General features: G+C 54.5%; 1 protein-coding gene across 5 annotated transcripts in view; it reads left to right on the top strand.

The window, feature by feature from the left end:
* Positions 1 to 16,500, top strand: part of LOC144104789 (protein kinase C-binding protein NELL2-like) — a 73,648-nt gene that overhangs the window by 56,047 nt on the left and 1,101 nt on the right. For 4 of the 5 annotated variants that reach the window (XM_077637975.1, XM_077637971.1, XM_077637973.1 and 1 more), the window contains 5 exons: positions 9,385 to 10,112; positions 12,681 to 12,903; positions 13,406 to 13,482; positions 14,053 to 15,387; positions 16,370 to 16,413. In XM_077637975.1, coding sequence (XP_077494101.1) covers positions 9,385 to 10,112; positions 12,681 to 12,903; positions 13,406 to 13,482; positions 14,053 to 15,387; positions 16,370 to 16,413 — 2,407 coding nt within the window. The remainder of the gene's footprint in view (positions 1 to 9,384; positions 10,113 to 12,680; positions 12,904 to 13,405; positions 13,483 to 14,052; positions 15,388 to 16,369; positions 16,414 to 16,500) is intronic. The other variant, XM_077637974.1, reaches the window with a different exon arrangement.

Here is a 16,500-nt window from a genome sequence, read left to right as displayed (position 1 = left end):
ATCCTCTCGTTGGGGGACATCGAAAGTGGCGCGCGTCTGGCGTGCTGTACCGAGCCAAGATTAACGCGCTGCTCCGTTTGTTGTGGGGAGAAATGTGCCACAAGGTGCCGCCGCCTCCGCCGCTGCGGCACGTGCGTACGGCGTGCTTATTGAATGTGGCCGACGCCGCAGACCGTTGCCACCCCCCCCCCCCCCCTTTCCCGCTGCCTCGTCGGCGCAGACGGTGCGGCGTCGAGGTGTTGGCGTAAAAAACAAAAACCACGTTCCCTCCTCGATGACCCCCTCTGCCGGTTGTATGGCGGCAACCGGTCGCGTTCATTGCGACCGCGGCGACAGCTGCGCACTGTGTGCGTACGGAGTGGCGGCGGCGCGTCGAAAAGGAAATGGCGGTCCGACGTCTGCCGGAGCAGACGACCAGCGGGCGCGCGCCGGTCGTTTGCCGGGTGAGCGAGCGAGGAGGGGGTGGAAGCAGTGGCGTGCGTGTTCGTCTCTGGGATCCTCCAAGGTCTCCATAAAGCTCGATCGACACGAATGGCTTCTTGGCCGCTGGTGGCGGAGCGATGGCGGGCCCACCGATCGCTTCTTGCGCACGGAATGGCAGACAGACGCAGGCGGTGTTCCTATAACAGACGACGACCGAGAAAAAAAAAATTGCAAGCTATACCGGTTGTAACTGTCTGGGGCCGTCGTCGTCGATTGCTTGCGTGCACAGAATGGAGGCTGTTTTTTTTTTTTTCCTCGCTGGTTTATATGCAACGTGACACGAGGTAGGCGTGCGGTTTGTTTTCATGGCTACGTCTGCTGCGCGCTGCTCGAGCACCGTAGTCCACTGGGACAAATGTAACCATACCGGTCGCGAGAGCCGTGATGGTCACAGGCGTGCGCAAGGTGAAAAGGCTGAGGTCATGGCCTTTCCCCTCCCGTGTGCTCGCTTAAAATACGCTCGAAGTTGCTTCACAGCGATTCAAAGGCGTGAAGGAGACTTGAAGGTTGGTGCTGTACTTTCCCTCGCCCTTTCTGCTCAAGGCCGCCAAAGTTGCGCGGATCGCGGCGCCACAGTTTACATACAAACTGCGCATATGCCCTGAATCTGCAAAACAGCCCTGAGAGTTAATGAAGAGCTGGCAAACGCCGCCTGTCTGCCAGCTTAGCCTTAATCCCGTCGGCAAGGATACGTCTGCGGTTTTTAAGTGCAGTTCTGCAACTGGCCCGCTGTGATACCTCCGAGAGAGACCAGTGTCCTCAGATGGTCACGGTGTAATAAGGACCCACGGTGCCGCTTTTTTTACTACAGACGCTGTTTGCGCCAGTGGATGCACGCGCACTTTGCTTAGTAGCCACACTCAGTGAAGCTGGCGAAGACAGATTTGTGCTGTGACCTAGTCATGTCGCCGCATCGACCACAGCTGCTGGTTGCGGCCATCCTTTCGGATGGGTCGCCTCGCGACGACGCGTTGTTTTCAGACGCAGGGGCGCTCAGAAATTGTACCGGTTTTCCTCAAGGAAGAAGCTCGATCAAGTGTTCGGCCGTGAGCCGTAGCTCACCCCTGTTCGGGCGGACGTTGTTTGACTTGGTGGCGCGGTATACGTCTTTGGAGTGTCGTTCCGCGTAGTGTTTTCCGAGCCAGCTCTTACTCTGGAGGTTGCGCTCTTGATACCGTGGGCTGGTCAGGTACGCTGCAGGCGTTCCTATTACTACCTGCCCTTAGTGACAGATTTTTTTAGCCAGCCGCTCTTATTTCTTCTCCACAGCGTTCTCTCATTTTCATATGTAGTCGATGTCTCTGATGAATCCTCTCCACTTCACCTGTGGCCACACTGTCCCGGTAGACCTCCCGATTTCCTCGCTTCGACCCGCCACGGTGGCTCAGTGGTTAGAGCGCTCGGCTACTGATCCGGAGTACGCGGGCTCGAACCCGACCTCGGCGGCTGCGTTTCGGTGGAGGCGAAACGCAAATGCGCCCGTGTGCTGTGCGATGTCAGTGCACGTTAAAGATCCCCAGGTGGTCGAAATTATTCCGGAGCCATCCACTACTTCTTCCTGTCTTCTCTCTGTCCCTCCTTTATCCCTTCCCTTACGGCGCGGTTCAGGTATCCGCCTAGACGTGAGACAGATACTGTGCTATTTCCTTTCCCCAGCAACCAACCAGCCACCCAACTAGGTGCAGCCACTCATAGCCAGACCCCCTGTTAAGGATGCGTTTGGTTAGCCAGTCGGTTGATGCAAAATGAGATCAGAGGCGCAGCTCGCAAGCGGGCACGCCAACCCTTTGGTCTGATTTTCGCTGAAGAAGTGCGTGTTGCTTTCAGCCGCTCTCTAAGACATCAGAGGCGAGCTGTTTTGACGGGCCGTGCGAAGTTGGCAGAGTCGCGGAAGCCCGATTCGCCGAGCGCTCTTGATCCTGTCGACTGCGCCAGCCCCACGTTGGACGCAAAAACCTGCCACAATCACATCTGCTCTTTATCTGTTATGTGCGACTTTTTTTTCCCTTGTGGATTTTTCCGGGGTATTTCAAGTTTGTCAGCTAATTCCTTTCTTTTTGTCGCCCCCAGCGATGTGTCTATAAGAAGTCTATAGAAAGTTTAGTCCATTTTTATAAGGGATGTGACCGCTGCGAAGTGCGCGATAAAGCAGAGACTGCGTTAGCAGACGGAAGTCGGTTGATGTGTGCTACGTTTGTGTCGCTCGCCCGGTTTCGGCGGGCATATATCAGGTTTAACTGAATGCTGCATTATGCTGCTGTACGTTGAGCACTGACAGGCGCAAAATTTTAGTCGAGCGTTTAATGCGCGGATAAACGTCTGCAAATGTGATGGATGAAGGCGTCCAAATGCCTCCCTGGCTGCTGCCATACACGGCATCACGGCATTCACCTTTGGGAAGCACAGTGCGCTCATATTTCGTTCGTGATATTGGCGCAATAGAGGGTACTTATAGTTCTCGACTTTTGAAAAGCTTATATAAAGCGCAGTTTGGCGTACATAGCTTTGTCATTTTGCCGGCAGTGTGCTGTATACGTAAGAGTGCTACGGCACGCCGTTATGAATTGCGACATGCTTAGGCACGCTTTAAAGCGATGCACCGTGGTCTTTCTTGTCATAGTAATGTAAATTATTGTCACGACTCGCCCTTCGCCATCTACGGCGGTGTACATGAAAGAAAAAATAAACCGAATGTCTTGTACAGAATGAACAATTTATCCATTCGTACTACAAGTACCTGTCGGAAAAAACGGAAGGCAACGAACAATGAGACGTGTCAACACAACAGCTGTTAGTGGCACGACTGTTTGCCCCACCTCCCCTTTTAGTTAGGCCTTGTTTTCTTCCTGCTGCCGGCGGAATTTTATGATTAAATCACTTCTGACATAGTTGGCACCCTCTAAATGGCTGTTTGTTTGCACCTGCACCTAAATGGCTCAGTTTGTTTGCAACAAGCTTGAGGCATCCATCATTAAGCTTGAGACAGTTGAGGAATCCAGAGTTACGGACGCTGTTAACGTCTAGTTCGGTGGGTGGAATAGGCCAGAATGCTGCTGAATCTTTGCGCTTAACGTTAGAAGCCAGCGTTTGCGTTTCTGTGAGGAAGTGCTCAGTTCCTGCGGCGTTACCGGTGCGGCTACCCCACAGCGGCTTCGCTTCCATTTGCACTACATTGCGTCGTAACAAACCATGACGACCCAGGGCCTTGAAGCTGGTGTCAGCGCTTGTGGAAAAGGTTTTGTGCAGCCGCGGTTTCAGGCTTTGAAAGCTCGGGATTGCGCAGTGCTTTTGCGGCTGCAGGCTTCGTACAAACTTAACTGCGCACTTTGCACAGCATCTGAAAAAAAAAATGGGAAATGTCATTTCAGACAGTCTTCAGCATTTCAAGTTGCGACGCAGTTACGCCAGTGAGCGACTAGTACTGACGGTGGGGTCCACCGTCATTAGCTTCTGCAATAGCGTCGTCGATTGCCGGTGATTTCGGGAGCGAGTTGTCCGGAGCGTCCGCTGCTGAGTCGATAACATGGTTTGGGTTTGGATAAGCACCGTGGGACCCTGCAAACATTCTATAGGAACAGATAGCATCAGGCTTCAGCTTAGACAGCTCACGTCGCACGGACACTATCAACTAGTCGTGCCAAACGATGTCCGTGGGGTCGCTATGTTTCTCATAAAAGTACACGCAGCCCTTACAGAAATTGTCTATAGACAGTCTATAGACTTTTATAGAGTGTCCGCTTAGATTTCTTTTTGTCTATTCATATTCTATATACAGTCTATAGACTTCTCATCGACTCTATTGCCTCTCTATGGGTATCTCTTTGTATATCGTGGTCTATAGACTGTCTATAGACAAAAGTCTAAAAACGTGTGGCCATAAATAGATTGTCTTAAACTGTCTACAGAATTTGCATTGCCTGTAGACTGTTCTCTAGAGTTTGTCTATAGTCTATAGACTTCATAGACAGAGGTCTCTGGACAGTCTATGGAGTGTCTAAAGAAATTTTTGTTAGGGAGGCCCGCTGATTCGAGAGAGAAGGCACCGCCTTAATTTCGGGGGATTGGTTGTTTTTACTCCTCGCGCAATCCGGCGTCAGGATTAAAAAGATGACAATTGTAGAGCTACACCTACTGGCGGCTTAGCTCGTGAATCGGCGAAAGCTGTTGCACCCCTGCACTGTGCCATGGAGCCACCCTCGGTTCCCGCATTGCTCCGCTGTCGCCGTAACCTCCCAAGCGCAACCATCGCCTCCCACCCTCTCCCACTTTACTCTTCCTCATCTTAAAGCGGAGAGGGGGAATGCCACTTGCCAACCGTGGCGTTTGAATTTAATTTGAATTAAATACGGTTAGTAAATCGGATTAATTCACTAAGTGGTTAAGGTCTTACGGCTCTTGCTGTAGACTCCACGGTAGAATGCAGGGCTGTAGAGCAGAAGCAAACATACAATAGCTTTCGCTGTAAAAAGTGACACCTTTACGTCTTGGCTTCTGTAGTAAGGTGCGACAATCCGTCACAAAAGGTAAATGCATCTTTCGCATAGCGCATTCGCTTGTTTACAAAAACGCACGCATTCACATATTTGAGCATCAGGACAATAAAAAGCCAGGACAAGAAAGCTACGCACTGCACTAAGTCGTTTCCTACGCAGTTAGAACTCAGCAGCCGGCTTCCCTCCCCACCGCTGACCAATACGTGTGTTCGTTTTTCATGACCCGAAGGACGCGGGTTCTATCCCGGCCGCGGCGCTCGCATTTCGATGGATGCGAAATGCTAGAGGCACGCGTACAATGCGATGTGAGTGCACGTTGAAGAACCCCAGGTGGTCGAAATTTCCGGAGCCCTCCACTACGGCGTCCCTCATATCCCGAGTCGCTTTGGAACGTTATACCCTCATAAACAGAGATACGGGAGATCAGATACTTCCAAAACAACGAACGAGGATTTATTTACAACTACCCGCCTAAGGAAAGACACTGGTCGGAGAGCATCGAAACAGAGAGATAGAACTTTATTAATATAAAGTAATTACGCGGGTGGTTCACCAAAGTCCGGGAAGCCATTGGCGAATACCCCCCCTTGGGCCTGACCGATGAGCTGGCGGTGAAGGGGGAGCTCTGTGTGAGCCAGCTTTGCCTCCCACTCCTCATGGTTGAGTTCTTGTAATCTTTTACGTTGCTCGAAGCCGCCGTGGTGGCAGAGTGGTTATGGCGCTCGGCTGCTGGCCCGAAAGATGCGGGCTCGATCCCGGCCGCGGCGGCCGAATTTCGATGCAGGCGAAATTTTCGAGGCTCGTGTACTGTGCGATGTCAGTGCATGTAAAGAACCTCAGGTGGTCGAAATTTCCGGAGCCCTTCACTGCGGCGTCCCTCATAGCCTGAGTCGCTTTGGGACGTTAAACCCCCTTAAAAACCTACGTTGCTCGGGGCAGGGGCACACCTCTCCGGGATTGCTGAGTCTCTGTTGGCCGACCTTGACGAAGCAAACTTTTCCTCCGCACATCCGCCCTGACCCGCAGGTCACTGTCACACATCGTCAACGCTTTCCCTCATGGGGAGCAATGGGCGCATCCCAGCTGTGCCGAGGCTTCCTTCCCTCGGACACAGTGGGCGACTCTTAGTGTTGTGCCGTGAAGACATCTTGGAGGCGTTATGCACTGTCGCGGAATCACTAACATGCTCCTCGTTAGCGCCAGAGCCGCCGTGCGGCCGCCAAAAGCGGTATTGAAGGTCTGTGGTAAAGAACTGAACTTTACGAAACGAAAATGGAATATCCTCATTGTCTCCTTAAGGCACGGCCAGCCGCGAATGTCACTGAGTAGCAGAAAATGAGCAACATATTGTTATCTTGATGAGTGTTTCGCGCACAGGGGGAGGGGGAGCGTCGCACGACTCGGAAGACCAGTGTAACGAATGCTGTTCTCTTATAGCCGTGTGGCAGTTCAATATTCCATCACTGTGTCAGCGTCCATTGTTGTGATCGTGTTATTTTTCGCCTCTAAATTTCTTCGAAGTCAGAACTGCGCTTGCGGTACGTGCTTTCAGCATACTGCCTCCAACATGCTTGTATATGCCACTGGGAGCGACTTGTCTGCAAGTTTTTAAGTTCACTTTATCAAAGCCGTCGCGTTCGCTTTCCAGCATTTATTGTCCCTACAGCTTTCGTAGCCAACGGGACGTCAGTGGCCCGTGTAATGTTTCCGCACTGTGCGCTGCAATGACAGACGACGGCAGTCAGAGCGAGACTCGGCGCGGACGAAGCGCAGCCTTGTCTTTTCGATGGCGTCGTTTCTCAGCGCAGCGCACAGAGCAGAAGTCCACAAAACCAGATGGCCCTGTTAAGTTATAGGCTCTCAAAACGTCCCAGGCCCGCTGCTTCTTCGGACGCTTTATAAAAGCACAGCCGCACTGCCCTTACAAAAATTTAAGTCTGTCTATAAACTGTCCATAGACTTCTCTTTATAACGTCTATAGAGTCTCTATACGCAACCATAGAGGACACCCTATAGTAATAATAATAATAATAATTATAATAATAATAATTGGTTTTGTGGGAAAGGAAATGGCGCAGTATCTGTCTCATATATCGTTGGACACCTGAACCGCGCCGTAAGGGAAGGGTAAAGGAGGGAGTGAAAGAAGAAAGGAAGAGAGGTGCCGTAGTGGAGGGCTCCGGAATAATTTCGACCACCTGGGGATCTTTAACGTGCACTGACATCGCACAGCACACGGGCGCCTTAGCGTTTTTCCTCCATAAAAACGCAGCCGCCGCGGTCGGGTGCGTTTTTATGGAGGAAAAACGCTAAGGACACCCTATAGGCAATACAAATTTTAGACAGCCGCCGCGGTGGCTCAGTGGTTATGGCGCTCGGCTGCTGACCCGAAAGACGCGGGTTCCATCCCGACCGCGGCGGTCGAATTTCAATGCAGGCGAAATGCTGGAGGCCCGTGTACTGTGCGATGTCAGTGTACGTTAAAGAACCCCAGGTGGTCGAAATTATCCGGAGCCCTCCACTACGGCGTCTCTCATAGCCTGAGTTGCTTTGGGACGTTAAATCCCTGTAAACCGTAAACCAAATCCTATAGGCAGTCTATAGACACACTTTTAGTAGACTTTTGTCTGTAGACTATGAATAGACAAAAATAAATATCTGTATGAAGGCAATAGTCCATATGAAGTCTATCGACTGTCTATATATAGACCATTTTATAAGGGTGGTTCTCCTTTTTTCTTTGTGAGAACATCAGGATCTTAACGGCAGAGTCCAATGCATGGCTCGGCGTCCCTTTGGGTCACCTGCGAAATAGCGTGAGAAGTTTCCAAGAGCTCTGCACCTCGGATAAGGGAGCTTCTTCGAGTTGTTGACAGGCTTCTCGTGGAAGTCGTGAGTGACGCGTCTTGCTTGCAGCCACGGTCCGTCGGAATGAGCGCTCTCCTGACGTCGTCGCGCGTCCAAGACTGACTCGATCCGCTAATGACGCGCGGCCCGAGGTGTGTGACACGTTTTCGCGCCATCGCAAATCTTCTCCCTTCATTCGCGCTGTCAGCGGAAGTGACGGATCGGTGCGAAAGGTCGACTCATCACAATGGTCACTGACAGGAGGGAGAAAGGCGACGGAGCCGTTGATTGAGAAATGAGCGTTTCTTCGCAACGACTTCAGTGCCGTTGCTGTTTCGAAAAGAGTGCCTGAGCGATACCGGGGCAGTTTCGGCGATCATGTTGTTGGCTCGTTGCCTGGTGCGTGTGAACGGATTGTTGCTGCTAATCGGGACCCGCCGCGGTGGCTCAGCGGTTAGGGCGCTCGGCTACTGATCCGGAGTTCCCGGGTTCGAACCCGTCCGCGGCGGCGGCTGCGTTTTTATGGAGGCAAAACGGTAAGGCGCCCGTATGCTGTGCGATGTCAGTGCACGTTAAAGATCCCCAGGTGGTCGAAATTATTCCGGAGACCTCCACTACGGCACCTTTCTTCTTTTCTTCTTTCACTCCCTCCTTTAGCCCTTCCCTGACGGCGCGGTTCAGGTGTCCAACTATATATGAGACATACTGCGCCATTTCCTTTCCCCCAAAACCAGTTATGCTAATCGGTGCACTAAAAAAACTACGACGCGCTGCTGCCAGGTCAGGGTGTCGGGAACTCGACGGAGGCGACGTTTGGCGTGCGCGATACAGCGTGCTGTTTGTTTGCATCGACTGCGAGGGAACGGACTTGTGGGAAGTGCGTTCCAACTTGAGTGACTTGTCTGTGCGGTGTACTTTCACTGCATGAGCTAGTCGAAAAACAGTGCAGTGTCTGTCGGGGGATGGAATCTTCCCGGCACTTCCTTATAGACTTTTCGTCAACGCTCGGGGCAAACTGACGCTGCGCTTAGTACTGTAGCGTTCATACTGACACCAAAATAAGCGTAGGTCACAGTGCCCTAAGTACAGTGGCGCATCTTGTGTATTACGAGTAACATTTTCTGCACGGACCGTCGATCTAGTGCGTGTTATTATGCGAGAGATCTAAGCTTCCAAGATATGACACGTGCTCTCCTGGAACTTCCTCATCGCGAGCTGGGTTGGGGTGATCTTCGGAATTGGGCGAAGATGTTCACAGCGTTCGCGTTGCTGCTTCCTTCGTATTTGTCTGTAATCGACCGGAGGACTTGTCGATGCGACATGTACATGGTGAGGAACAGTAGCGCAAAGAGGAGCTCACACTCACCACAAAGCAGAACGAGCCCTTTCTGGTGTAAAAAGAATCTGCACAGAGGACACATGGCCTTCTGGCGCACACAGCACCTGACACTGTCCAGGGGACGCAGCACCAGCGCTCGTCCTGTGCTCTGTACCGAGCGTGCGCACCTCTTGGGGACCAGAACCGTTTCATATCCTCGCGGTTCCCCGTCTCCCCTTGCAGCGGCGGCGGCGGCGGCTGGTCTGCGCCCGGAGCTGGACCTGATCGAGGCCCTGGGCAACGGCAGCTACGCGGGCCTCGAGCCAGCCCGGGGCATGCACCGCTGGAGCCCCGCCGTGCGGCTGACGGCCGCTCGCGCCCGGCACGTGGCGCTGCCCGCCCAGGCGGCCAGGCACGCCGCGCGGCTGCTTCTCTCCCCCGGCGACGTCACGCTCATGGCCTCCGTGCGCCAGGAGCCCCGCAACGTGGGCGCCCTGCTCTCGCTCTCCGGAGGCTCGGGCGTCTTGGAGCTCCAGAGCAGCGGCCGCCGCGACGAGGTGCGCCTGCACTACGTGGGCCGCGGGGGCCGCCAGCTGGTCGAGACGTTCCCCTACCGGCTCGCCGACGGCGCCTGGCACCGGGTGGCGCTCGCCATCAGCGGGCCCAACGTGCAGCTGTTCGTGGACTGCAGCCGCGTCTACTCGCGCCTGCTGCGCCAGTCGCCCCAGACACGGAAAGAGGGGGAGGAGGGGGACTCCTCCTCGTCCTGGCAGCTGTGGCTGGGCCAGCGCAATGCGCGCCACTTCCATTTCCGCGGCGAGCTGCAGGACGTGCGCATCGTGGCGCAGCCGCAGGGCGTGCTTCTGCAGTGTCCGCAGCTGGACGCGCAGTGCCCCACGTGCGGACAGTTCCAGGAGCTCCAGGAGGCCGTGGCGCGCCTCGAGGGATACGTCAGCAAGCTCACGCAGAGGGTGAGTGCCTGCTCCCACCCGATTGATCCTCCGTGCCAGTTGCGTCACTGGCAGATATAAATGGACAGCACGCTCTGGCAGTTTCGTTCGTCGAGCTATATGTTAACAGGCAGACTGTTCAGAGGTGATCAGTTGCACTAAGGTGTGAAACGAAGCCTTTGCGCAAGTCGGGCCGTCGTGATGATATCGTGCTAGCGCAATAAGCAGCTGCACGGCGTATTTTCCGCTTTTTTTGTGTCCATTCAATGCATTGCCGATCCCCCCTCCCCCAATTCCCACCGGCACGGTGTCATAGTTGCCTGTAAATCCGCTTGTCTACCATACCATGGAAATAGCTGCCTTTTCACATGACGTAACGATGCCGGCCAGAGTGGGTGCGTTCGAGCCAGTTGAGTTGTCTGTGTGCAATGAGTGCACGAACCGCAACTTGTATGAACTTAACTGCCAACAGCACTCCTGCCACCGTGTGGCCGTGAGTCGCTCACTAAGATCTCTGGGCTTCTAACGTCTGCGTTCAGTGTGTATCCGTGAGAACCGAGCTAGTTCGATGGTGTAGCTGTGCCAGCTTTTCTCTTTGGAGGGGTCGTCACGCTAGTGTCTGCCCGAAGCTTGACTCATTTCGATGATATCGGCCGTGTCCACACCGCGAGTTCCACGCATGGGTGACGGCTCGCGGATGCGGAACCGCATCTGGTCCTGCAGCTGGCTCACCTGGCCAATCGCTGCGCTGCATTCGAAGCCATGGGACTGGGCGCAAAACGACGGAAGCACCCCGTGTTGACTTTTGTTTTCACGTTGGTTTTTCCCTGATGTCCTTCAGAGCACTAACTTGCTCGACAGCAAGTTCTCAATCTACAGCTGAGTCTTGTTCTAACGAGGTCGACGGAGCCCCGCGATTTCTTCGTTATAGCCGTTGCTTCGTTACAGCGGTGCGCGGCCTGCCTCCTATGCGCTTCCGGCTGGCCTTCCACGCGCTCCGAGCGGCCACTAACGCGGCCGAGTATATAATACGTCAATCTAATATGTCAGCTTTTTCAACGCGCGCTCGTTTCTTAAGCGGCCCCTATGTGCTATGGGCTATAAACAGGGAGAGGCCTGTTAAGAATATTGTTGCGGACTAGGAAGACGACGAAGCGGGCAGTGGCACGAACGGAGCGCTCGCGCTAGGCCAGCTGCCATTAAAATCATCGCATAGCCATCTGTAATCATGACTCGTCCTTCTCCTTGCCGCCACGTAACAATATTTAACTCCGTTTTCTGGGTGCCGAAGCTGATACAGGCTGCTGTAAAAGAGGGCGCGCCGGCGATTTCGTTGCGAGGTACCTGTACTAGTTGGCTTAGCCGCACAGCTCAGGAGCACTTCACCGCATGGCAGAAATGTCTTGTGGAGAATGCGCACGCCAAACCGAAGGCCGCCTTCTGGACAACGGCGCTGTGCAAACGGCGGGGCGTAGTTACCGCCAAGCGCACTTGCAAACGGTTTTAACCATGCGACCGGGACGCGAAAACTGAAATGAAACTGCACATGGAACCGGAGATGTAGAGCACGCTTGCAGGGGACATTGTACGGAGAGGAGCTTGGAAAACTGAGCAACTCCAGAGACCTGTGTAACTCTGCGCAGCATGGCGCAGCGGGCCGTGCGCATTGCGCGGCATGGCATCGCTCAGCGAGCCGCGTACCCAACAGTATTCCGTATTGTGACCAAAAATTCTCTCAGTTCCAAAATTCCCATTTTAGGCCCTTTTTGCCTGCGGCACCCCAAAAACTCTGACAATTAAAAAAATGTGATTGTGGGTTCTAACGATCCCTGAAAATCTGTGAAAACTCCCATTTCGCCACATTTTACTGCCCAAGTTTTCTGGTGCTTACACGAGTCCACATTTATGCCATTATATGTTAAGGGCCAGGCACGCTTCGCGCCTAATTCAGTGCACTGCAGTTCTGTCGTAAGTTCTGCCTCAGGCAGATGGCGCTTTTAACTCGTGGCCAGTTCCGAATGGAAATTCTGTTTTGAAGCTATGAACTGACGCCCACGAGCGAAATGTTTTCTCCTATTCTGTGCCCGTGATTTTTCTACTTCGGTGATCTGCATGAGTTGGGGGATCGTATTAAAAGCTTTACAAGCCTAGGAAGTCTGGACAAGCGCTGCTAGTTTGCATGGCTGCCACTGCAAGCCGCGTGCATGGTGCTGAACACTCAAGATCACTGCTGGAATTTCGAATCTTCGGTACATCTCAATGGTTCTCAATGGCCATCGGAAATAGTTGGTATGAGCACGGGAATCATTTTATTGGTAAGACTTGGCAGCAAGGAGGAAGAGTTGGCCATCATGGTCACCATGTTTGTGCAGACTCTTTTGAGGACTCTAGTTTTCTCAAAATTACAAGTTTAAAATATCCCTATTTACCCAGTGTTTGCTACTGGCGGCGGCCAGCAGATGGCTTGAGTTGCTTAATGTCAGGAACAATAAATGTTTAGGAAAGCTGGGCAGGTGTGTTGTGAGCTTTGTGTTTGGGACAAGGAGCGTGTAGAGTGACAAGTCGAGTGTGCTGTGTTGTGTGTGCCAGCTAGCCGAGGCCGAGCAGAGGATCGCCTCAGTGGAAGAGTGCGAGTGCCAGCGCAACTGCCATGTCAATGACACCGTGAGGCCGGACGGCGCGGTGTGGAAGCAGGACTGTGATATCTGCACGTGCTCCCGGGGCCAAGTCGAGTGCCACCCCATCAGCTGCCCTGCGCCTCCGTGCAAGCACCCAGTGCTGCAGCCTGGAGAGTGCTGCCCCACCTGTCTGAGTGAGTATACTGTGTCCTTCACCATCCGAGTCACACATGCATGCTTGTACTATGACGTTGAGTGCATCGGAACCCAGCTTACAATTCAGATTCAGCGGTTCGGTGTAGTCTCGGCTGTCTTTGTCTTTTGAGTGCATGGCCTATTCTGGCCTTACGGAAATGGTTTGTGGACAAATCTATCTAAAAATGTAAGCCCAAAAGTTAATGGTGTATCTGAAGACTGTGAGCATTGCTGATATTCTTTCTGGACAATGCATAGGAATAATCTAGTCACTCTAAAAAGAATTCTGCCAAAGGTATAATGCCTCCCAAGCGCTGGCTGTGGTGTCTACGGGAAGATTAAAAACTATTGTATAGACAAGTCTATTCATTATCAGTGGGATATTTGTCTTGTGTCTTAGCAAAATTTTTGCGAAGATGTGAATGCATTTCCAGTGCATGCACAGTAAGCACTGTTCTGGCGCGACTGACCTCCTATTGTGTGTGCCTCCATCTCTTGCAGAGCGCTGCTTCCTGAAGCAGGTCCTTTATGACCACGGGGAACAAGTGACGCAGAACTGTGTCCAGTGCAACTGCAGCGTGAGTACCATCTACCCAGGGAAATGGTGGTGTGATGTGTCATTGTCGCTTGCGTCCTGGTGTCTGTCCTTTGGGAGCATTTGCGCCACTATCTAGCACCTAGCGCCATCTAGCGCCACTATCTAGCCAGCGGCGAATTTATGAATGACACTTGCATGGTGCGGTCCTGTCTATCCAGTGCATTGACTTTGTTCGTCGAAAAAATACTTTATCATGGTTTTTTCTTGGAAAACTTATCGCTGAGCTTCTGCCTCCTAATTCCGCCACTGAATTCAGCTCCATTTCCACTGAGACCAAGTAGAAACAAGTCACTGTAATGAAAAGACGGCGTGCATCCTTCATGAGTTTAGGCATGGTATGTATGTACCTCATACCGCGGACGTCCATTACTATAGGCATCGCACCGTGCGCATTCTGCACATATGGCTGTGGTGCGTGAAAGTGCCATCGTTCGTCTTGATAACCGCCGTCAGGCTCGGGTCCGGCGGTCGCCTCTCGAGCCAAGGCAGTATTAGAAGTGGGTCAGTGTGGAAGTGTCCGGAAGTAAAGCATTCTGTGTACACGTCGCAGGACGGCCAGATGACGTGTCGGCGCATCGACCGGAAGACCTGCCCAACACTCACGTGCCCCGAGTCCCAGCGGTTCAGCGTGCCGGGCGAGTGCTGCATGTTCTGCCCGGGCGTCGACTACTGCGCCCGGGGGCACGACTGCGACCCGCACGCCTCGTGCGTCAACCTGCAGACCAAGTACGCCTGCCACTGCCTACAGGGGTTCACCGGCAGCGGCCGCGTCTGCGAGGACGTGGACGAGTGCCTCAAGGAGGGAGGCTACGATGGCCACCACTGCCAGGCGTCCAGCACGCGATGCGTCAACACGGTGGGCAGCTTCCGCTGCGACTGCCTGCCAGGCTACGCGCGCGTCGACGCCTACACCTGCGCCGAGGTGGACGAGTGCGCGGCGCCAGGACAGCACGACTGCCACCGGCTGGCGCGGTGCATCAACACGCCGGGCAGCTTCGAGTGTCGCTGCCCCGCCGGGTACCGGGGCGACGGGCGCCGCCGGTGCGAACCAGTGTGCTCGCGCGGGTGCCTGAACGGCGGGCGGTGCGCGGCGCCCGAGACGTGTGCCTGCCGTCGCGGCTTCGCGGGCGCCCGCTGCGAGCGGGACGTGGACGAGTGCGCCGAGGGGACGCACGGCTGCGACGAGGAAGGCTCGCGGTGCGTGAACATGCCCGGCTGGTTCTACTGCGAGTGCCGCGAGGGCTACGCGCCCACGGCGCCCGACGGCTCGTGCGAGGACGTGGACGAGTGCGCCCTCGCGACGCACACGTGCCACAGCACCGCGACGTGCGTCAACGAGCCGCGTGGCTCCTTCTCGTGCGTGTGCGCCGACAACTCGAGCTGCTCGCTCAAGTGCGACCACGGCGGCGTCGAGCGCACCGACGGCGAGCACTGGATGGGCGGACCCGACGAGCCGTGTACGCGCTGCGAGTGCCGCGCGGGCGTGGCGCGCTGCGAGCGGGCGCCCTGCCGCTGCGACGCGCCGCGGGGCGCCGTGGACCTGCGCTGCTGCCCCGAGTGCGACCGGGCCGGCTCGTGCGAGCACCCCGAGGAGAGCGGCGTGCGACTGGCGAGCGGCCAGCGCTGGCTGCACAACTGCCAGCAGTGCGAGTGCCTGCGCGGGGAGCTGGACTGCTGGCCCGTCGAGTGCCCGCCGCTGCGGTGCGCGCGGCACTCGCTGAGGCCCGGGGAGTGCTGCCCCCGCTGCGACGACGAAGACGACGACGACGTGGAATGCGCCCCCGCCGCCAACGCGAGCGGACACCGCGGCTGCCTGCATATGGGTCGCACGTACCGAGCCGGGGAGCTGGTGCCGCTGGACCCCTGCGCCAGCTGCAAGTGCGCGGTGAGCGCTTGTGGTGGTCTCCTGGTGGAATGCGGTGCCTGGCAGCGGCGGGAAGCGGAAGGGGTGCTGCCGAGACGCCGATTGCATGCTGTAACCTCGCGGGTCGAAGGAGAATACTACATCTGGATGTGCCACGTTTCTTCATGCAGACACAGCATAAGCACTACTTCACAAGGCAGAGTGTAGTCAACTATAGTTAGACACAATGCCAGAACAAAGCAACAAATGTTCCTCTAAGGAAGCCCTCCCGGCCAGTGACTGGCTGATCACGAGTTTGTGGTTAATCCCGTTGCACCTGCTAGTATCACATCTCAATGTGCTAGGAGGTGTATGGAAATTCACTGGATTAATCTCGTCATAAGTTGGTCAACGCCATTGGCTGGAGGGCTTCCTTTGAAAGGCATATGTTGCGTCATTCTCATTGTATCTACCTATATAAACTCTATACACTGCCAAGAGTTGATGGTTGAAGAGACCATCTGTTGAAGTTACTGTTCCTCGTGTTTGTGTCCTGTCTTATGAAAAACTTGGTGCACTCAGAGACATAGTATTCAGCATGCGGTACCAGCTAGCTCTTTTGTAACTCTGCTCACGTGGGATGCCTAACTGCTGTTGTGCCTTGTTGGCAAATTTGCCTACTGCATTTGCCACAGGGGTGGTGCCGAGTCATGCGAGGCTAGAAGCCAAGGTTTGCAGTGGAAAGTCCTGGACATTTACTTCATTATACGGTTATTGTGCATTTTGCAAGCTGATTACTTTGTAGTGTGACCTTTCTAATTGCACGCTCGGGCCAGACATTAACGTGCTCGCGGTGTTAGGTGTCTCAGCGCGCCCCTATGTCACCCTGACTGGTCCCGCTGCTGCTTGACGCGCATTGTCCGACCAAAGTGGGCTGCCTTAAGGCTAACCTCGCATGCCGCCGCTCCTGCTGCTGCTGCTGCTGCCGAGTTTGCCGCCTTCTCTAACACCTTCTCCCTCGCAGGTCCCCGAGCTCTTGGTGAGCAATGCGGGCTTTAGTGTGCTCCGGTAATAACCCCCCCTCACTCTGTTGCATGCGACTAACAAACTCTCTTGGCCCAGCCATGTGTGGGCCCTGTGGACGGGGGTTGAGCT

The sequence above is a fragment of the Amblyomma americanum genome, chromosome 9 (genome assembly GCF_052857255.1).
Source record: "Amblyomma americanum isolate KBUSLIRL-KWMA chromosome 9, ASM5285725v1, whole genome shotgun sequence".
Taxonomy (NCBI): Eukaryota; Metazoa; Arthropoda; class Arachnida; order Ixodida; family Ixodidae; genus Amblyomma; species Amblyomma americanum.
The sequence above is the reverse complement of the archived record's forward strand: the minus strand, read 5'-3'. Positions and strand labels throughout refer to the sequence as shown.